The 22,086-nt window shown below is 37.6% G+C and overlaps 4 protein-coding genes across 7 annotated transcripts in view; 3 read left to right on the top strand and 1 right to left on the bottom strand.

Annotated features, from left to right (window-relative positions):
* chlsn (cholesin) overlaps positions 1-1,518 on the top strand; it is a 22,513-nt gene extending 20,995 nt beyond the window's left edge. For both annotated transcript variants that reach the window (XM_015016896.1, XM_015016895.1), the window contains one exon: positions 609-1,518. In XM_015016896.1, the coding sequence (XP_014872382.1) occupies positions 609-788 (180 nt within the window). In that variant the 3' untranslated portion in view covers positions 789-1,518. The remainder of the gene's footprint in view (positions 1-608) is intronic.
* On the bottom strand, positions 785-7,447 carry gnptg (N-acetylglucosamine-1-phosphate transferase subunit gamma). 2 transcript variants are annotated; one of them, XM_015016892.1, is made up of 12 exons: positions 7,280-7,447; positions 7,146-7,200; positions 7,003-7,070; positions 6,617-6,671; positions 6,426-6,509; positions 6,236-6,329; positions 5,312-5,426; positions 5,156-5,238; positions 4,940-5,068; positions 3,768-3,849; positions 3,572-3,690; positions 785-849 (listed from the first exon to the last, which is right to left on the bottom strand). In XM_015016892.1, the coding sequence occupies exons 1-11, from the start codon at positions 7,344-7,346 to the stop codon at positions 3,611-3,613; spliced, it is 912 nt and encodes a 303-aa protein (XP_014872378.1). In that variant the 5' UTR covers positions 7,347-7,447; the 3' UTR covers positions 785-849; positions 3,572-3,610. The 2 variants fall into 2 exon arrangements, with proteins under 2 accessions (XP_014872378.1, XP_014872377.1); XM_015016891.1 differs by lacking the exon at positions 785-849 and having other exon boundaries at positions 2,976-3,690.
* Positions 7,448-7,456: 9 nt separating this feature from the next.
* Positions 7,457-11,577, top strand: tsr3 (TSR3 ribosome maturation factor). The gene is made up of 6 exons (XM_015016894.1): positions 7,457-7,795; positions 8,500-8,710; positions 9,056-9,249; positions 9,878-10,045; positions 10,719-10,773; positions 11,324-11,577. The coding sequence occupies exons 1-6, from the start codon at positions 7,675-7,677 to the stop codon at positions 11,454-11,456; spliced, it is 882 nt and encodes a 293-aa protein (XP_014872380.1). The 5' UTR covers positions 7,457-7,674; the 3' UTR covers positions 11,457-11,577.
* A 263-nt stretch (positions 11,578-11,840) lies between these two features.
* Positions 11,841-21,991, top strand: LOC106936097 (putative 3-phosphoinositide-dependent protein kinase 2). 2 transcript variants are annotated; one of them, XM_015016899.1, is made up of 8 exons: positions 11,841-12,116; positions 15,714-16,004; positions 16,931-16,973; positions 17,061-17,198; positions 18,136-18,280; positions 18,353-18,450; positions 21,731-21,806; positions 21,884-21,991. In XM_015016899.1, exons 2-8 carry the CDS (start codon positions 15,771-15,773, stop codon positions 21,954-21,956), a joined length of 807 nt encoding a protein of 268 aa, XP_014872385.1. In that variant the 5' UTR covers positions 11,841-12,116; positions 15,714-15,770; the 3' UTR covers positions 21,957-21,991. The 2 variants fall into 2 exon arrangements, with proteins under 2 accessions (XP_014872385.1, XP_014872384.1); XM_015016898.1 differs by lacking the exon at positions 11,841-12,116 and adding an exon at positions 12,722-13,042.
* Positions 21,992-22,086: the final 95 nt, after the last annotated feature.

The raw sequence follows: 22,086 nt of genomic DNA, 5'->3' as shown, positions 1-22,086 counted from the left end.
TTGTCCAAATATAATATTTAAAACCAAAAACGAATCAGCAACTATTAGGCCCGTCACAATAACAGATTTTTATGGATGATAAATTGTTCCAGATGTTTTTGCGATAAAGGATAATTTTGTTGTTTGAGACCATTTTCCATTTAAAATAATGATAATAACTATATAATAATCCAAGAACACATTGTCAAATGTAAACATTTAACACTGGAAGACATTTTAAATATCCAAAATAAATAAAACAGAAACAAGTAAAATAAAAGAAACTAAATTATCCTTGAAAAAAAACAAAAAACATTTGGTTGAGACCAAAACACCAGACTGAAACTTTTGTCATCCTGCTTTTGGTAGGAAGAGGGAAACAATAAGTCATGCAAATGGAAATTATTGAAATGTTTTTAAATTAATTTTGTGATTAATTGAGTTATTGTTTGTTGTGGCTAACAATTACCAATATTGACTGATATGAAAAGCTTAAACTGTGATAAGCTTTTCAGGCAATTTGTCCAGCCTTCTTCAACAGTTAGACTTTATTATTTTTAAAAATAAAAAGCTGTAAAATATTTCTACATTAATCAAATCTGACAGACAAACTAATTCCCTTCCTTCAGGTTCCAGACGATACATTTGTGGTTCTGCTTCAGTATCTGGAGGGAATGTTTGGACGAGCGAAGGAAACGACGGTCCAGAAGGCCTTGGCACTGGTGGAGGAATCTGGAAAGGTGCCTCAGGATGCGTCTGTCCAGCAGAGGGCGCAGCGGGCCAGAGAAGTCATCCAGCTCTTCTCCTGACCCTGAGGGACTCCTGCCCTGACGTGAGGCAGGAAGAGACCCAATCAAGGCGCGCTGCTCCCTATAAATAACATCCAGCATGATTTTCTGTGCTACTAAAACCTAAAAACACAAACTCTTCCTCATGTTTGCAACATTTTGAATCTCAAACTATGTTTCAAAAAGATGATTTGAGTCTTCCGAACGTTGTTTTCGCGATGAGGCGGACGATGAAAAGCTGGAAAATCAGGAATGTTTATGCTTGGGACGCGTTGGGACACGTCGGACCTGTACAACTCGCTGCGTTATTTTAACTCACCCGAACCATAACAAGCTGCTCAAACAGCATTGTTATGTACAACTTCTCATCTGTTTTGATCAGAAATTTACATACACTCATAACGGGAAAGAATGCCACATTATTGTAATTTTTTTAAAATTTTCTTAAACAGTATTTTTCCCCATAAAGAGTAAACAACTTCACTGTTTTATTTTGATTTTTTAAAATCAAGTGTAAATTTGTTGAAAATGTTTCTTTCATTCATATAGGATCAGAAATATAATAGTTTTTAGTGTAGCATGTTGGGCAGTGTGGTATGGAAAGCCAAGAAGTGCCACAAATTACAACTTTTATACATATTCTAATTTACTGAATATTATTTATCTGTTTTGAACACAGATTTACATACTTAGCACAGATATAAATGACATTTATTTGATGTTTCTTATAATAAAAAACATTTTTTCCTATAAACTGATTTTAGATTAAATAATTTCACTGCTTTGTTTCTTTGTGAAAAATCAAGAGTAAATTTATTGTAAATGTTCTTTCATTCACACAGGATCAGAAATATACATTATATATTCAAGTGTACATTATTACCACTATTGATAATTGAAGCTGGTTATTTTTTGTAGTTTTTAGTGTAGCGTGGTATTAGACAGAGGTGTATGGAAAGCCAGAAGTGCCACAAATCACCACTTTTACCACGCTTCAGGTTAAAAAGCTACACAAAAAAACACCTTTTTATGCCTTAAGATGGTGTAAAATACAGAAAAAATCTGTCAAATTGTTGCTTCTTATGACGTTTTAAGACTGCCTTCTGAACTCCAAGAATTACTGCATTTATTCGGGTTATTGAATGTTCCATGATAGTGACAAATAATTGCATTCAAGGTTAGAACGGTATAAAAAAACTCATTTTAATGACATTTTTGCCGTATTTTATGGTTCTTTCAGTCATAAGCTGGAGTGTGATTTCGTGTGACTTCTTAACCAGACATGAGGTAAAAGTGGCTGTTTGTGGCACTTATAGCTTTCTGTAGTGTGTGTAGAACAGCCTAAAAGCATACTAAGGTATCTGTAGTGTTACTTGGGATTTGGTCCAGGAACCTTTGGGTCTGGAGCCAACCTGCTGTATCACTAATAAATAGCTTTTTTTATTTATATCCTCATTAAAGTAACTAAAGTATTTATTAATGTAGAGAAGTAAACGTATAAGTATTAGTTCACAAATCAAGGAAAAGTAAAAGGTTTTGAGCAATAAAATATTTTTAAAAGGGCTTTTTTTTTTCAAAATGTTACTCAAGTAAATGTATTTGATTACGACTGATCTCTGGGTTTAAGCAAAATCTTTATATTTTCAATAAGGCTGAGTTCTTTTCTAATGTAAAAACTTAATGCAAGTCTGCTTTATTCAGCCCAAAAACCGGTTCTGATGAGTTCTGAGTCAATGTCCTGTTGGATCCCTCCACATTTTTACCATCTGGCTTCTGATTTGAGGTGAATTTGAAGAGCTAAGAGTTGGTTTTTCATCATAAAAACGGTGAATTTATTTAAATTAATGTTGATTGAAGCCAATCGTTTCTTGATATGCAACTCCTATTTTGGTTCTGTTCAGTTCGGTCCGGTCCATTCTCTGCCTGTCAGAAATGAACTGCTGTTCTCATTTTATTGTCACACCTCCTCTGTGTTGCAGCGCAGCAGATGCACTTTGTGGTATTTTCTTGCAGAACCTCAAAAGTTATTTTAGAAGGTAAGAAATGTTTCAAGATGCTGTGCAGTCAGCGGGGTCAAACTAAGGTCATGGCTGGTGTTCCAGATCAATCAGCTTAGAAATTAAATAGAAACTTTAGAGGAAGTAAGACATGTTTCCCTTACGCCCTTATGTAGACCATCAAATATGCTGAAGTATTACTGTTCATCTCCAGGTTTTCATCATTTTATCCCTTTAATACAGTCATTACCTAAATAACTGTATTAATACAAGAAACACAAGAAAAGTCATAATAAGGAGCAACTTAAGTCATAAAAATACAAGAATAAAGTTAGAATAACACAAGAAAAGTTGAGTAACTAAAGTCGTAAAAATAGTCATAATGAGCAACTAGTAAAAAATGCAATAAAATCTCAGCAAGTATAAAATCGCAATAAGAATATCAGAATAAAGTTTTAAGGTTTTTACAAGGTGTAATACCAGAAAATAAAGTTGTGGAATAAAGTCGTAATAAGCAAATAAACTTGTAATTCCAGAATAAAGTCATCCGGTATATTTATCAGTTAGGGTTTGTTGTATTATTACGACTTCGTCGCTCAATTTTTATCCTCATAATATTATGACTTTATTCTTGTATTTAATAAGAACATATTGCATTTTATTTATTTTTTTGGTCTTGTTTTAATTCCAATGTTGTTGCATCCGAACAACACATAACATAAATACACAGGTTAAAGTCCAAACTACATATAAAACATCCAAACATGAGGAACTGTTTTCTTGTGGACCTCAGAGACTCAAACTGACCAGAAAAAAAACTGAACATCCTGTTTGTGATGGAGATCTTCACAGCTGGTCAAAAAGGCCCGTGTCTCCTCTCAGGTGTTGATCTTTTGCCGGGGCTGTCGTTGCACCTTTCTCCTCATCTACCACACAGAAAACAGCCATGCTTCAGTAAAAATTAAGACATTATAAACAGACTGGTGTTGTTGAGCTAACGTACTTGGCTGTGACTCAAAGGAAATATTATTCAGGGTGAGGATAGCCCGCAGCCTCGCTACCTCTTCACTCTGCTTTTGATAATCCTGCCAAGCAAAAATATACAAATAAATATCACCCATATATTTAGATAACCAATATTAGGAATGCGGTTAATGAACTAATCTAAAGTTAACCGATCTTATTGATCGACAAACTTAACTGATATGTCGCCATTTTAAGTTTTCTCATGTAATCTTTCCGTAGCATAAAGTGCTAAATGTTTCATAAAATGCTACCCCTTCTCCGTCATGCAGCACCTCGGCTGAATGAGCGCTATTAAGTAATTTAAGTTGACTCCTTAAAGGGGCTTGTCGGGTGTTTATATTTTAAAACAGAACCATATAAAGTGCATTTTGAATCCTACACCGGACTCCGCCATCTAGTATCAAATGGGTTTGCTATGACCAGCCGCGCCCTCTGCTGGATGGCGACGAAACTACCACACTAAAAACTGTGAAGCGGATGTGATTAGTTAGTTAATCGATTGGACCCAGCGTTGTAAATGTCCTGGATTTTTCATTATAGTTTAGTTTTATTTCGTTGTGACACTTCGCTCGTCTAATTTAGTTAGTTTTAATTAGTTTAAGAGTGGGTTTGCCAGGTTTTTAAAAAAAAATATGGTAGCAGTACTTTGGTTGATTTCTATAATTATTTTATCGTAATTATGTATGCTAAGGTTGGGTAATAAGTACATATAAATTTCAAAACATTTATCCAATTATTGTTGAACAATAAATGACTGATGTTTAACTACTTTTGCTGTCGCCATTTTGCAGACAAGAGTAGCATTGCCAGTACGGAGTTCTGTAATTTACCGGTAACTGATGTAAACTGCTTTTCTGTTGGAGGAATCAGTTTGACAAGCTAATAAATAGATTAATAAACACAAAGACAGTGTTTATTATATCTATTTTTAGTGTGCTTCAGTTAGTTTTATAAACGGACAGTACAGTTCCAGCTAGTTACACTTTTTCCCATTCATTACACCATTTTTAATTATTTTAGTTGACAAAAATGTTCTCAATTTCAGTTTTTAGCTTGTTCATTTTAGTTAACTACAATAACCTTGACTGAAGACAATTTTAACCTAATAAATGATTAATTGTAAATTGTTTGCATTCCTAATCAGCATACTTCTTGGCATTTCTGTAAGGAGTTGTGTTTTTCTGAACGTGTTTCAGCCTCTGCAACAGTCTCCGTCACTTTGTTGCTCTTCAGGAGTCCAGCATCCTCAAAAACGTCTCTCAAAAGGTTGTTGTAGCCCTGCGACAAACAGAAACATGAGCAGCATTCTGCCTGGTGGGTTTAATGTTCACGCGGGTCAGAAATGTTATGTTTTTAATCTGCTACCTGCTCAGTAATGAGGCCATCGTAGCGAGCCTGCTCCACCTCGTCCCATTCCTTCTGCAGCTTCTCATTCAGGGTGGGGTACACTGCAGACCAAACACAGTCGCCATTAGCGCTGACATGCACAACGCTCTGGAAGGTGATTTTCCCCAGACTTACCCAGCAGTGAGTGTGGATGGCAGACGAGCGGTGTCTCAAAGGTCACCGAGTAAATGCAGGTGCTTGGCTCCGACACCTGGACCAGTTTGCTGCTGTTGCTGCAAACCAGAACCACCTAAACAAAACATGACCCATCTTTAGTCAAGGGTTCATTCTTTTACCTAAAATCCAGCTACGCCACTTCCCCAGGGCCGGCCCAAGCCTCTTTGGGGCCCTGAGCAGGTGTTCATTTGGGGCTCCGTACCAACATGTCAACACCAAATGTTTTATCATTTCTAGCGATTAAAAATAGATTTTAAAAAAACACGTTAGGATGAGATTTATGCCTCATTAGAACCGAAATATATTCTTTTAAATGAGAGTTTGTAAAAGTAGACCACTACTAATTGTGAATTTCCCTCTGGGATTAATAAAATATTCAATTAAATTTAATTCAAATACACCACTAAAACAGAAACAATCAATAAGAGCCAGGAGGAGGGTCACTCTCATGCTCGCCCGTCTCCTGCTTGCTCTTTGCTTCTTCTGTTACAAACACCAATGCTAGTTAGCATAGCCACCTGGGATAGAGGACAAATGATTTTCCTGTAAATGTAAGTTGATTCTTCACCGTTAGCACTTAGCAGCAGGTTCATGGGATTGATTGACAGCGTTAAGACCCTCCTCCTGGCTCTGATTGGTTGTTTTTGGTGCATTTCATCAGAGGGCAATAGAAGCTCAGTGAGGAGATCAATCTTTTCATAGATTATTTGTCTCATATTACACTGTCACAACATGGTGACAGTTTTATCAAACTTTTTTTGTAAAAGTTATATACTGCAGGTTTAAGGAACCAGAGTTAGTACTGATGAGTCACCTGGTTGGTCAGAGGGGGAATCTAGTTATTTTTTGGTTGAAGCAGAAGAATAATTGTATTTTCAGCACCTTTGTTTCTCTGTTTCTGGTTCCACATGTGTCGCCGTCTCTCATCCACATGCCTGTAAAAGTATTGTTGGCAATTTCCCACTCCTGCCAGATCCTACCAGAAAACAACAAAGACCCACAGAAACACTTAAAAATAATAATTCACAAATTAAAACCTCTAATGAAAGCATCTGTTTTGGTGTTGTCTTACCCCAATATGCCGCTGTAGGCGTTCCACCTGAATGACTGCTCGTGCTGAGTCACGTTGTGGAAGGGACAGAACTCATATTTATACCTGCAGAAGAGCCGGTTACAGGTGTGTTGTTGGTTCTACATGCAATCAGATGTGAAATGGATCAAACACATGCATGTTGCTTCTTCAGGTCAGGGTGTTTCACTCACATCGATTCTGTGAGACTGAAGCACTTTCCTGCCAGACGATGAAGATGCGCCGGACCTTTAAGAGAATATTACTACAGTTGCTGATGAGATACAGATACATTTCAGATTTCAAATCAATAAGCAATGGTACATGATTACTGGAAGTAAATATCCCATTTCAGTTTATGAACAGGATTTACAGCAGGGGACTCGGCACACATCCCTGAGGAACACCAGAAACGACGAGGTAACCGCCATCAGGGAAGTCCAGGGAACCGAAGGTTTTATGGTGAATTTTTAGAGGTTAATAAAATTTGACTTTAAGCTTATGGCGGCTGTATCCAAAATGATCAGACTTTATGACCTTAAGGATGTCTCAGGTTTTAAATTAGATCATTTCACTTTACCAGACACAGGCGCTGGAGAGACTTTGGGCTGTAGCCTGTGTCCCTGCGCCATGAACGGGTTGTTCAGCCTGAAAACACAGAAAACCAGTGAAGACAAAACAGCAGCAGAAAACCTGAGACATATTAGACATTAATTCACCAACCCAAACGTGTTTGGCTCCTCCACAATCTTCATTTTCCCAGCCAGTCCGAGGCTGACTGGATAGAAAAATACAAATCGATTATCAAATAAAAGTCCAGCTATTTGTTTACTAAAAATTAAGAATGGAAAACTTACAGAAAAGCGACACGCAAACAAGCCATGTCCTCAATAAAACATATATTCCGCTATTTAAACTCCACATAATGGATTTTTGGATGAATAATCGCTACATTTCCGGTTCCGTCGTCTGTTGTGTCAGGTGGTCGGTCACGTGACAAAAAAAATAACCCCGGAGAGCATGCGCAGTGTTCCCAGGCTACAGTGTAGCGTGTTTTCCACCATGTAAAGTGAAAAGGAGGATTAAAAACTTAAGATTGAGAGGAAATGTTTGGATTTCTGGATGTTTTATGAGCAGATGGAATTGAAAACATTTTCAGGAAAGGAAATTTAGAGTCCGCGGCTCGCCAAGAAGCTGCTTAGTGTTGATATTTTAGCGGACAGCGCCTGAAAATAGATCCCAGCCTGGCAACATGGGGCGAAAGAAACAAGGCAAGTTCGTGCGACCAGACAGCAAAGGCAAAGATAAACGGCATAAAATGAAGGGAAAATCATTGGAGACGTTTACTGAAGAAATGCACTCTGCTTTAGAAGGTAACAAAAAATGTGTTTCACGTCTACGTACTCATATCATAATCATGTTTCTTCACTTATTATTTTTTTGAAAACTAACTTACCAGATTGTTGCAATTTTTATCTACTAAAAGATCTTATTATAGGTTAATTTGTTAATACATGTGACATGTTTATTTTAAACTGTAAAATAAAGGAAATAAATAAACAGTATTGGTTTATTACTGCTTATAAGCGAAATAGCCAGTGAAGCCAGTACTTATTCATAAATATTAAGAAAGTATTAACTTAAAGCAAGTTCTTATATCTTGCTTAAAAGTTACTTGTGACTTAGTTTTTTTTTTTTCTTATTTGAAGTTTGCTAATATTTGCACCAAAAGGACCAAAAATAAAACGTGGTAAGATTTTGCAATGTTGGAGGTTTTGTTTGAAAAAAAAAATTATAATCACGTGTTATTTTCCTTCCACTTGACAAATATGTTAATTGAAGTTGGTCTGTCAAAAAATAAAATTAAAACAAATTAAATTTGTGCTTTTAATGGCAAATGGTTAGTTTAACAAGATACTATTAGATCTGTAAATTTTATGACTATTCTTTTTTTTGTTTTTAGATTACAACATTTAGAATATAAATTGCGTTTCCCAGTATACAGTAATGTAGATGTTATTTCTGGTGAAGTGAAGCGTTCACTGCGGACTCTCCTGGTTTGGTTCCGTCCTTCCAGCCAGCCTCCACCCAGAGGAGGGAGCGGACGCCCCGCAGGTGAAGCTGCCATGCCCCCTCGCCATGTGGGAGTTGGGTCACTGCGATCCCAAACGCTGCACCGGCAGAAAGCTGGTACGGAAAGGCTTCGTACGCAACCTGCGCCTCAACCAGAGGTTCAGCGGACTCATCCTGAGTCCCATGGGAACCAAGTATGTGACGCCAGCAGACAGGTATGCAGTGGTTTCTCCAAGGGCTGGCCGACAAATCAATAATGACCTATACCGCGATCAACGCATGATCAATATTAATACATAATTGAAATAAAATTTAGTTTAAGGTTTTGACACTGTGCTTCATAACTGCTAAAAAATAATAACGACGTAGAGAGAAAACTGGACGAAACAGGAAAGGTCACACCACCAGTTTGGTTGTATTTCAGATATTTAAACACTAATCAATAATTATTAATATCAACTGATTTTTTTCAGCCATGTCGTCCAGCTGTTCTTCCTCATTCTCTGGTGATGATCTGTCTCTAAGAACCTTCGTCTTTCTGATGTTTGATCGGATTGCAGAGAGATTGTGGCTCAGAGCGGCCTGGCTGTGATCGACTGTTCCTGGGCCAAACTGGACGAGACGCCGTTCAGTAAGATGGTGGGCAGCCACCCCAGGCTGCTGCCGTACCTCGTCGCCGCAAACCCGGTCAACTACGGCAAGCCCTGCAAACTGTCCTGTGTCGAGGCGTTTGCCGCCACGTTCGCCATCGTCGGTAAGAGTTCAGGCTGCAGTGATCGACAGGAGGGCTGAAACGATTCGTCGGATTAATCAGATCAGTTGTGATTAATCAGATTATTGAAATAATCGTCAACTAATTTAATAGGGCTGCAACTAACATGATTAATCATGATCAGTCACAATTAATTGGATTAATTAGAATTAATCGATTATTGAAATAATTTTCAACTAATCTTCTAATCAGTTAATCATTAACTGGAGTATACAGACTCAAAAACAACATATTCAAAACAAATAAGGCAAAACTGTATAAAAAAATAAATACATTTTGCACTTATGATTAAAACACATTTATCTAAATCTGATTTAGTGGCAGTTTTAGCTTCACCTGCTTCAAATTCACTAAAGGAATGCTGCAAATAAAATGTTTTTTTTCTTATTTAAAAAAGAATTAAATTGTTTGTTTGCATCATTTAGTGTACCCAGTTGGTAAAATTAAAAATCTGCAGAATGTGCCCAGTTTTTAGCTGATTAATCAATAGAATAATCAATAGACTAATCATTAGCTGCAGCCTTGATCAACAGAGAAGTGACTGTGTTGCATCACTGCAAACGTTTCAGCTCTCCATCAGTGTGCTGCAGGTGTTTGTGGTTTGCTGCAGGGTTTGAGGAACTGGCGGTTCTCCTGCTGAAGAAATTCAAGTGGGGGACGGTGTTTCTTGAACTCAACAGAGTTCTTCTTGACCGCTACGCTGCATGTCGCTCTGAGGAAGAGCTGCTGACTGTGGAGAAGGAGTTTCTCACGTCCAAACCGGAAGAAGAAGAGTTTGGTAAAAAACGGCGGAAATTATTTATCTCAGCCTTATTACTGTTTCTATGACTTCAAATATTTCCTATTTATTGAAAAGTTTGAGTTTTCTGAAGAACTAAAGTAATATTATTGTTTTCTATTTCAAATAAGATTTTAAGATTTCACTCTGATCAATAAGTAAAAGTATTAAAGGGGCAAATCTCCTTTTTTATCTTCCCATCATGTTTTAATGTTTTTCCTTCATCAAGAATCAAACCTTGAGGGTTGCTTTGATTCTTTCATGCATGGTTCAGAAATCCTTTAATCTCCATGGCAACCATTCAGCTGTTAAAATGCCTGGGTGGACCAAGCCCCGCCTCTGAGGCACAGCTCTTCCCCCTCTCTGCTCCTTCAGACTAGCCAGCAGCAATTAGCAACCAGCTGCTGAGCTCATTATAGGAGCTGCTGCTGAGAGAAACGCTGGTAAAAACATTAAAGGGTTAATAAAGGAGCCATGTTGGGACGACTTCCTGGAGGCGGAGCTTCAGAAAGAGCAGAAATTCTTAAAGAGATAGAGGCCCAATTTCAAGGCGTTGAATTACGAAGTCAATTCTTTTTAAGTCATGTGCTATAAAATGGTGCTATGTACCTGGAAAATGTGAGTTACTAGAGAGAGGTATATAATTTGCAGTAAAATTTTGTTTTTGTTACAGACCCGTTTGATGTTAACTCTGGAGTGGAGTGTAGAAATCTCAACAGACCTCTGAGGTAAACGCTTCATAGCGTTAAATAAATTCAGATTTAGCCACAAACATGTTAAAGTTCAGATAAAATGTGTGTTAAGCAGTGGAGAAAGTTGTGTGATGCTGCTGGAGCTTGACATCCTGACCTGCTGCTGTTATTGGTTTTTATTTGGTGTCACAGCAGAATAACGTTTGGTTAAGCTGCTATCTGAAGAGCTCCACACCAAAACAATGCAATAAAACCTGATAGTGATGATGTACAGGAGGATAAAGACCTGCCTCATTGTTTTTGTCTATAACATTTTGGGGTAACTGAAAATTGAGATGCATAAACTGAAAACTTTAGAAAGTTTTGCCTCCAACGTGTTTTTGATGATTTTACATCTGCTATATAGATATAAACAATGCTGGGTCATTTCCTTTTCTTGTGCAACATAACTGTTCTTTTCTGGTTTTGTTATGAAATTTAAGCCTAAGCCAATTTAAGTTGAAAATAACTGTATCTTTGATGAGCATTTTTACTTAGATTAAAAATCCAGTCTTATTCCTGACATTAAATTGTGATTTCTGTTTAGTGTCGTTGAAGATGATGATTCCAGTGAAGACAGCGACGCATCAGAAGATGGCGAAGAGCCTGAAAACTCAGGAATCAACGACGAGTCGACACTTTCACAGCGTGAAGATGAAGATGATGAAGATGAAGACTAATAATGTTTTCCAGAAAAGACTAGAAAATTTCCTAATTTTTTTGTGTAGTGCATTTGAATAACAACACAATTAAAAGTTGGAATACTGTAAATAAATTAAAGATACAATGATTTTCAAGCAATGAAGCTATTGTGTTGAAAATGGAAAATGTAGTTTTTTTGTAGCATGTAGAAACCATCTAGACCGCAGGTGTCCTGCAACTTTTAGATGTGCCTCTGCTGCACCACCTGAATAGAATAATTAGGTCGTTAGCAAGGCTCTGGAGAACTGATCTACACAAGAAGCAGGTAATTAAGCCATTTCATTCCAGTGTTTTGTACCTGTGGCACATCTAAAAACTGCAGGACAGCAGAGGACTGGAGTTTGACACCCCTGGTCTAGGTCAGTGTTTCCCAACCCTGGTCCTCAAGGCTCACTGTCCCACATGTTTTAGAGGTTTCCTTGCTTTACCGTGCCTAATTCAACTGATTGCGGTTCAGAAAATGCCTGTTAATTAGTCATTGATTGAAATCAGCTGGACTGAAGCAAGGAAATACTTAAAACATGGAGGGCAGTGAGTCTAGAGGACCAGGCTGGGAAACACCGATCAAGACATAAACTACACAAGACTAAAAGTGAATTATTAAGGACAAAACATCAGATTCACCATGATTTTACCAGGTATGTTAATAGTTGCAGTGAATAAATAAATTCACCAAAATTCCTTGACTTTAGAACAAAAATTTATAGCAAGTTGTATCAACTAAAATTAACTTTGTGTGTGAAGCTAACTATTCCAGATTCCTTGGGGTAAAACAAGCTAGATGTCATCTGCATAGTAATAGAATATTTAAAATCATTTCTTTGATGCAAGTTTTATTTGATTTGTAAGAGTTGAATAAAAAGCAATTTTAAAGTTTTTTTTTTTTTTTTTTTTTTTATCCATCTGGATCACACTAGGAGTGGTCCAACTCAGGAACTACATTATTTAGACTCTTCAAATCTGGACTAGATTGTTGTATACTAATGGCATCTTGGTTTGTTTAGCATTTATTTGATTTGTAAAAGTTTAATAAAGTACTTTTTAAAAGCTTTTTATGCACCTAGAACTGGTATAGTGCTGCACTTGCACTCTTTAAAAACTTGGCTTGATTTTTCTAATAGTTTTAATAAAAATTTTAAAACGATTATTTGATTTGTGAAATTTAAACAAATGGCTTTTTTTTAATGTGTTTGGATCACACTAGAATGGCCCAACTCAGGAACTACATGACTTGGTCTTCAAATCATAACTAGGTTGTTGCACACTGATGGCAGAATAAATAAAACCCAGTTCCAGTGTGCGGTCCAAGCAGTTTGCAGGCCACATGTTGTGCGAATATGATCGAGCCTTGCGCTATAAAGTTCAGCGGGTTGTTCGTGGCGGTGGGGGCGGACACTGACACGGCAGGACTCTCCTCTGCTGTCCTGCGGTAACATTGTTGTGGAACGACGTCACACCTCGAAAATGAAGGCACGGAGGCAGCCATTACTGGAGCTTCTCTAATTATTTTATTCCAAATAAATACTCACGGAAAACTCACATGGCAAGAGCTACAAGTCAGATGGTAAGTGTTAAAACTTCCCGAGAGTGGGTCTTCGAAGCCGGTGCGCGGATTGTGGCGTGTAGCAGCTGGATCAGAAGAAGTAGTTATCTGCGGCCTTCGTCTATAAAATATCGCTGTGACTCACTAGCATCGTTAGCATCGCAGGGTTTAAGCTATCTGAGGCTTTCCGGCTTTTGGATTAGTCCATGACGACCTGCTTTTTAATTACCTCTGAAGCAGATAATAACTCAAGAGTGTATAATGGTGTGTTTTGAAACTGTATAGGACTATTCCCCCCTGTTCGGCAATGGACGACTAGTGTTGGCGTTGGTTCGCGCTTTCGACCGATACTCCAGTTGCTAGCAAGCTAAAGTTAGCTTTAGTACGTTCAACCTTTCTCTAGAAGGTACTATTTTTGTGTCAATTTCGTGGTTTTCGATTTGCATTTTTAAAGGTTCAACAGAACAGCCTACATAAGTAACGTAAAGCGCGTCGAGAACCAGAATCTGAACACAGCAGATGGGTTTGAAGTTGTTTGCTATGCTAAGCTAGTTAAATGTTAGCATCAAGTTTGTAACTTGCTGTCAATGATGGCCGGTGCTTTGCCGAAAAAAGCGCCCTAGTCGTTCAAAGTATCACCGTGATGGGAAGAGCCTTTAAATGCAGCTAGAATCACAAGTTGGATAAAGTTGGACATGTCAGTTTGAATTGTTTATGTTCATATACATTAGGAACACTATCCTCTACCATTATTTACTGCTTCATGCGCACGCAGTCATTTTTGACATGTAAGGGGCGCTTTTCTATAGAACTGCTGCTGTTTTCCAAAGAACATCGGCTTTATTTGATAAGATAAGCAAATGCTAATGCTAGCCTGCTAGCACGGCTTGGTTAGCATGGAAAGTTCGCACAGGCTAGTTGTTACCAAAGTATACATGGTTAGGAAAATGTTGGTTCACGGCTTTATACCAGCTATTATGTTGATTGACTCAGTAACGGAGTCTGTAGGTTATTTCACGGACAGTTGGCAATAATGGAGTCAAGTCCGGAATGGGCAGCTAAAGGCCACACCTTGGTTTTAAATGAAGAGAAGCTAACTGAGCTAAAAGCTAAAAAAAAAAACACTAATGGTTGCATTTGGTCCGAATAACTGCCGTTGAAATAAACGGCAAGTATAGAGGTTAGAAAGCACTATATACGTGACTGTTGGGTTCATGTCGTTGGTGGGTTTCACTTTTTGTTTCATTTGTTTTATTTTAAATATAAAATCATTTAGAGTTTGGGGTGTTGTAAGCTGCTGCTCTATGAGGAGACCTTGACATCGGGTGGGACCACCAAGCCAGGAAGCAGCTCCTTGGTAGTTATTTGTTTATCAACACCAGACCATGTCCCTCTAATATACCAGCTTGAAGTCTTGGTATAAGTTTGTAATATTGTACCCAGAATGTGAACAGTTTTTTTTTTTTTTTAATACAATATTTTTTTTAATGCTGATCTGAATCAGTTTTCCTATACATGCGGTTTTGAATGTCATTGACTTTAAACTCCAGTTTGACTAATTATATTTGGAGCACAACTTCATAGATTGAGGCATTTCAGTTTGGAAGTTTTAGTTTAAAACTTTAATGCCTCAGTGTTGAATTTTATGTATTTTAGTTGCATGTAAAAAACCCATCAAGTTCCTAAAATTTTACCAGATTGATTCTGGATCACAGAAAATTAAAACATTACATAAATATCTGCATTTATCCATACAAACATTTATGTGGGAGTTCCTAATTGTGATGCTTTTATTTAATGGAAGAAAAAATACTTTTAGTAGTTCATTGATCAGAACTGATATCTGGTTTAACGCATTAACCTGAAGTCAGATTATTTAAATGAATCGATCTTCAGAGGCTTTTATGGCACTACAATTCAACTTTTATTTGCTTGGGCTGCAATAAATCAGGAAAACATTAGATTGAGAGGAAACCTGACAAATTTTACTGAACAATAAATTGTTCCAGAAATTTTTGGGGTAAATGACAATATTGACATGTTTGAAACAATTTATTGATGAGTTCACCCTCCAATAAACCCTGGTTTTGTACAGAATTGGAAGACATTTTAAATAACCAAAATAAGCTTTGATTTCTTGAGATGTGTTAAATGTTTCATCCAAACTAGTTTTATCCAAACTTGGTACAGATGTGTGCAAAACTGTTAAATTTTTTTTAATCATTTACATTGAAATAGATTACTAGTGATGTTGCAATTAATACATTAATTGTGTAATTTGACTCAATTTACATTTGCATGATTTATTTGTCTTTTTCTACCATAAACTGGATGATAAAAGTTTTCAGTCTGGTGTTTTGGTGTCATTTCAACCTTTTTGTTAAAGGACCACTTTGTTTACAGAAACTTCATAATTTATCTTTTATATTTAAATGTCTTCCAGTTCCTGTGTTAAATGTTCGTTAAAGTTTATTGATATTTGAGAATGTGTCTTGTATTATGGCATTATTAATTACTGTTATTACTTTGTCTCAACTTAATATAATCACTTATCGCAATAATTTCTGAGTTTATCTTTTAGGAAAATTGTTGTGGTGACAGGCTTTTGTTTTGAAGTGAATTATGAAACCCAGGAAGTTCTACAGTAGGACATGCAGGCGTCCAGCTGATTGGATGTTTTTTGCTGTTCCAGTATGATGTTGTGCCCATTCAGCCCAACGTTGCCATCTGTTCCTGCTCGCATCCATCAATGGCCAGAAACCACCCTGACTCCTGTTCGCCACTCGCCATCCCGAGCACAAGCAGCAGTCACTGCCCCAACATGGAGGGCTCATCCCCGCAGCCCTGCGCCGTAGGAGCACCCGGCGGCTCCCAGAGCGCCGACGGCCGCGCGCAGCCGGCCGCCCAGATGCCGCAGCCGCGCAAGAAGAAGCCTGAGGACTTCAAGTTTGGCAAGATTCTGGGAGAGGGCTCCTTCTCAACGGTACGGCAGCTGAATTCCTGCCTCTGTTTTTAGGGTAGATGTTGCTACATGCTAGCATTCTTTTGATTAATGAGTCACCCTCAGTTCATCTGAGGTGAATGCAAAAAGATGTTTTGTTTTTTAAATCTGGTTGGTGCAGCTATTAAAGCTGCAGAGTAACTTTTATTGAAAATGTTTTTACATATTTGTTAAAACTGTCATGATGTTACAGTTATGAGACAAATCTCTGAAAAGATCGATCGCCTCCTCCTCTCTGGGTTACTACTGCTGTCTGATCAAATGCATCAACAACCACCAATCAGAGGCGGGGCTTGGATTATCAATCATCTTTACGTACTAAATATGCTAATGGAAATGGTGGAAAACAATTTATCCGCAGTCAACTGCCATGCTAGCCATCTTTAGCATTCATGACATTCTCTGCTATGCTGCAGCTAGCATGGAATGCTAACCTTTGGTTAATAATTTGCTATGCTGTGGCTAGCAAAGAATGCTAGCCACATTCAGCTATAGCATGGCAATATTATAATTATCACCATTTCTGGTAGAATTGATCATCCAGCAAAATTTGACAGGCCTATGTGGTTGCTAGAATGCTAATGACTATAGCCAATTATTACCCAAATGTTGGCATTTTCTGCTGTGGTGCAGTTGGCATTCTCTGGCTACATCATAGCAGATAATGTCATGAATGCTAAGGCTGGTTAGCATGACGGCGGATAAACAGTTTTACCGTTTTTACTAGGTTGATTGACAGCACTAAAACCCGCCTCCTGGCTCTGATTGGCTGTTTGTAATTAGCATTGGGAGGAGGAGTCTCATACCAAACTGACATTTTCAACAAATACTTAAAACGTACATATTCTATAAAAATTACAAACTGCAACTTTAATGTATTTAATGTTTTCCTTGTTTTTGTTCCTCAGGTTGTTCTTGCAAAAGAGTTGGCCACAGGGAAAGAATATGCAAGTTAGTAATGACTCAACCATTAACTGAATGTTAGTCTTCTAGTAAAAATGTATGTTTTAAATATTTCTTCTTTTTTGTCTTCATCAGTTAAGATTTTAGAGAAGCGCCACATTATGAAGGAGAACAAAGTCCAGTACGTGAAAAGAGAACGAGATTTGATGTCAAATCTTGATCACCCGTTCTTTGTAAAGCTCTACTTCACGTTTCAAGACGATGAGAAGTTGTGTATCCTTTCATTGGCTGACAGTTTTCAGACGCGCCTCGCTCATTCTGATGCTCCTTTAAAAGCTTTCTGAATATTTCTCTTTTTCTTCAACGGTCAGTTAATAATTATTTATGTTGGGACCAGAGGTGATGTCACACTGTGCGAGAAATGAGTCACTGTAAAACTGACTTTTTATAATTATAAAATGACCAGTTCTGGAGCTTATAGTAACAGTGAGTGTGGTTAGTTTTAGTTATTGTGTATTTGCTCCCTTGGTAACCAAACTCTGGGGTTTCCAGAAGGATAAAACGGCAACATTCAGCCTTTTTGTTATCTGCTGAAGTCATTTTTAAAGCACTTTGTTCTTTATCCAACTTAAAGATTTCACTGACCCTGAATTTAGTAATTGATTTCATGGAGAATACTTAAATTAAGCCAAAACTGCACAAAGAGTCACTTTGCACTCAAAATTAAAAAAAGTTAGTTTGTAAATATGTTCTGCCTAGAAAGTAGCATAGTTTAAGCTTCATATGCTTCACATTTATATATATATATATATACACACATACTTGTTCTAGAAAATTGTGACTTAATCTAAAAAATAATCCCCAGATTACATTTGCTAACTTTAAGTCGTCTTTCCTCAGTAAAACCATCTGTACTGAAGATGGTTGTTGGTATGACATGGTAGCATACCAATAAGAGCGCCACCATTTAAACTTTAAGAAAATGTACAAACTTTAAATTAAGAAACTTGGTTAGTAAATTTTAAACAAGTCATCTTTTCTCAGTAAAACCATCCGTACTGAAGATGGTTGTTGGTACGACATGGTGGCTCTTAGTTTTGTTGATCAGGAAGTTGTTTTTATTCCATTAGCATCAAATTTCTCTGGATTTTCAGCTGTTTGCTTCACCTGCTCAGATGTTTAAAGTTTTCCTTAACAGGCCTTTTTATAGATTTTGGTCTTAGCTACGCTAAAAACGGCGAACTGCTAAAATACATTCGCAAAATTGGTTCGTTTGATGAGACCTGTACACGGTTCTACTCGGCCGAAATAGTTTGTGCTCTAGAATATTTACACAAAAAGGGGATAATTCACAGGTAAGGATCTGCTCCTGTGCTCTCTGCTGGTATTTGACTCTGCACATTTTTTTATTTTTTTTTTTATTTCAGAGACTTGAAACCAGAAAATATTCTTTTGAACGAGGAGATGCACATCCAGATAACCGATTTTGGAACAGCGAAACAGTTGTCGTCTGACAGTAAACAAGGTAAAACCAAACGGCTGAGTTTGTTTCAACTCCTGCAGAATGAATCAAAACACATTTCATACCTTAACAAACGTATTCATACTGCATATCCATCAGAAGGTGTTTAAATATTTTCCAAATCAACAACGCCCAGCTCAAACTGACGAGCTAAATGGAAATAAGACGTAGCTAGATGCTAAATGCAAACCTTTCAAAATAAAGGCTGAACTTTGCTCAGCTACACGTGTCAAATGAGCGATTACAGACGCATCATAATCCATTTTATTTCTGTTCATTTGTTTTTTGGATATTTGAAAAGTTTTCCATTTCTATATTTATTGGACGTTTAGAGGGAAAGCCTAAATTTTTATGCCATTATTTTATTTGAAATGGGCTCAAACAACAATATAATGGTTGATTGCAATCATTACTGGGACGGTTTACCATCCAGTAAATGTAGCACTACTTCGTGTGAAACTCTGAATCAGGAGGCAAAGAAAACTGAGTCTTCAATAACGTGAAGCCAAAAACATCAATTCAGCCCATCTCTGCTGCTTTTAGTCATAATCTGTGTTACAGTAAATATTTCCACTTGGCTCCAGTAATCCATTCCCCCTGCGTCACAAACGGATTCCTGACTGGTTTTGGATTTTGTCTCCTGGACATTCATTTTAATATTTTTAACAATAATAAAAGGGATGTTATCTTTGTTTTGAATCGTTTTTGGCAGTAAAAAATTAAATGTTACCATTCCCTGACCAAACATCCACATGTATCTGCATGAAGTTTCTTTTAGTGCATTTAAAAGAAGAATGATGGCTATAATAACCTTACTGCCTTGAAAGATGATAAAATCAGGTTTCCAGAAGAGGAAAAGACAAACGTTTTGGGTGGCATAGTGTGCGATTATCGACCTGATGGCTTAGCTAGCTTCATAAAAAAGGTTTCAAAGTCAGCATTTAACGGTTGGTTTTGTTTTAAATATCTGAGAAACTGCCAAACTTTCCTGTTTTTAGTTTCCTCTTCACATCGTGTTTTTGAGGAGGCCGTAAACTGCAGTTTAGTCTCAAAATGTTAAATTGCAGTTTGAGTTACCCAGCAGATCGTTGCTAGGCAACCAGTGAGTTGATTAAACCAACCTAGCTTAGCTGGCAATGAGAGTTTGAGTGGCTAAATGTGTTTTTTCTGTTGCTTAAATCATGTGTGTAAATAACGAGTGATTTTAGTGTTAGTCTTGTTATCATGGCTGTGCTTATTTCTGAGCTTGATGCCGTTCTGGGCACACGCCTGCAGATTAGCGACCTGCCTAACCTGCTCCTGCCATTGGGCTGAATGCATCTTGTCTTGTTGTTTTCTTGCATGTTTACTGCTGGTTTCGGGTGCAGCACAGAGACCTTTACCGCTGCATCGTAATACAGCACAACTTGTTTTCAAAGTTCAATTTTTGACACTGATTTGGCACCGGAAGTAACCAGTTTGAATTTTCACAATAAAAGTTTGGTTCATTACCAGAAAAGTTACATTAACATAGACTGTAAATTTATATGCAAGAGAAATGTATAAGACTATAAAATCTGATTATTTGCTTAAGCTAATTGGCAACAGTTGAAGGTTTTTTTAACTTGGTTGTTTTTGATATTAATCCACATCGATACACTATATCGGTGTTTTTCATTCAGAACAGTTTTTCCCCTTCAAGCTTGGAGACCAGCATTTAATCAGTGAAGGAAAATGTTCAGCAGGATATTTATGTAATTTGTCCCTATACCCTTCACTACATTTAACACCAGATGAGTCGGAGATAGCAGCAGCCCCAATTCCCCATACTGGTATAACGCCTCCTCCCTGTTCCAGTGAAGGAGGTGAGCAGCTCTGCTACTGATGGCATCAGTGCAGGGGGTTAATTTACAAATGTGCACAAAAAACAAACCATCCTCCTCCTACCAGTTCCTGTATTTGTTTCTGCCAGTAGTAACACTTGGATGTTGATCATGTGGCGCATTGGTGAAAATGTTTTCATTTCAGTTTTGCAACATGCGTCCATTTGGATATCACTGAAAAATCAACTCGTCCAAATGCAGAAACTTCCTATCAAACGTTCTGTCAGAATTGCTGTTTTTGTTTTTGTAATTTCAATTTGTGCAGTTTTGTGGTTAATGGAAACGCAGCTTCTGTCTCTCTTGACTCTTTGCAGCGATGTAACTTAACCATACGATGGAGTATTGAACGGAGTGACTCCGTTTGTTTTTGCTAATGTAGCCATAGCTTGTTCAAACCGAGCTATTCTGTCTGTGGAAGTAGCGCACCTAGTTGGGCTCATAATTGGCGGTATTGGCTAGCTTAGGAACTGACCTTGAATTCACACATCATGATTTATCTGTGTGAGAAATGGAGATTTCCCTGACGCAACAGATTTAAATGCATACCAACATCAAGATGCTAACCAGTTTTGTTCATGCTAGGCTACATGACGGAAGCATTTTCTCCATGGTTTCTAATGATTAGCTGGGTACCTTCTCCATAATGCTATCCATCCAAGTCTCTTGTCCTCAAGTTTACCATAAAATTACAAGTTTGGTTTACAACTCCTTCTGTTGGGGGAGAAACTTCCGACCATTTTTAGTCTGAACTCTACTAAATAAAAACGTTAAGCAACCAGATGTTTTCTGACAAGGTTCACGAATGAATAGGATGTTTTGACGTGACGTCATGGCGGAGTGGGCCGCTTTTTGAAGAATGTTACGGCAGTTACAAAAGCTCAATAAGACGATACCAAGAGTGAAGGCTACTCGATAGCTCCTGGCTACCTCTAAATGTGGCGAGCCAGCCGGGAGTTACTGAGTGGCCTCAGTAACTCTGTCTGGACTGGAGGAGTATCCCACCTTAGCCTGCATGTAAGTTACAGACAGTATTGAAATAATCCAGTTTGATCCTTTCGATTAGGTTTAAGTATGAAATGTCATCACTGATTTGGACACTAGGTTTAACACCCTGTAGAAGTACCTGAGGACTCTGTTATTTTAAAGTTTGGGTCTATTAGTGTAGAATCCAGTTTGTGCCAACTGCGTATCAAGTATACCAGAGCTTTTGCATCCGAGGAAAAATTGGATAAGACGCCTGAACAGGATGCATGTTGCCACTTCTAACTTGTCTCTAAATGTGATTACAAAGCGTTTTTGGAGAAGTTCACCTCGCTTTAGACGCGCATTGGCTAGGACTGTTGCTGGGGAGAGTTTTCAGGAAACTAAAACTATGGCTATACAAGATCTGTTCATAAAAATGTGTTTTGTTTTTTTTGCAGCGAGAGCAAACTCCTTTGTTGGGACAGCGCAGTACGTGTCTCCAGAGCTGCTAACAGAAAAATCGGCCTGCAAGAGGTGCTTTTCAAAAACATAATTTTATTCTTTTCAGATTTTAAGACTTTCTTGCTTAAATATATTTGTTTTATGTGCAGCTCTGACCTGTGGGCTTTGGGGTGTATTATCTATCAGCTGGTGGCTGGTTTACCACCATTCAGAGCTGGGTAAGAACCCTTTTGTTTCATTTTAGATCTTCATTTTGTTTAAAATGCAACCTGCTGTTTGAAAGGATGCCTTGCTTGCCGATACGATCCTTTTTTTTTTTTTTTTTTTTTTTTCTTAAAAATTTTTTAAATTA

The sequence above is a fragment of the Poecilia latipinna genome, unplaced genomic scaffold, assembly GCF_001443285.1.
Source record: "Poecilia latipinna isolate Pla-1442-1.1 unplaced genomic scaffold, P_latipinna-1.0 Scaffold2076, whole genome shotgun sequence".
Classification (NCBI taxonomy): domain Eukaryota; kingdom Metazoa; phylum Chordata; class Actinopteri; order Cyprinodontiformes; family Poeciliidae; genus Poecilia; species Poecilia latipinna.
Note: the sequence above shows the minus strand (reverse complement) of the source record. Positions and strands in the feature narration are given on the sequence as shown.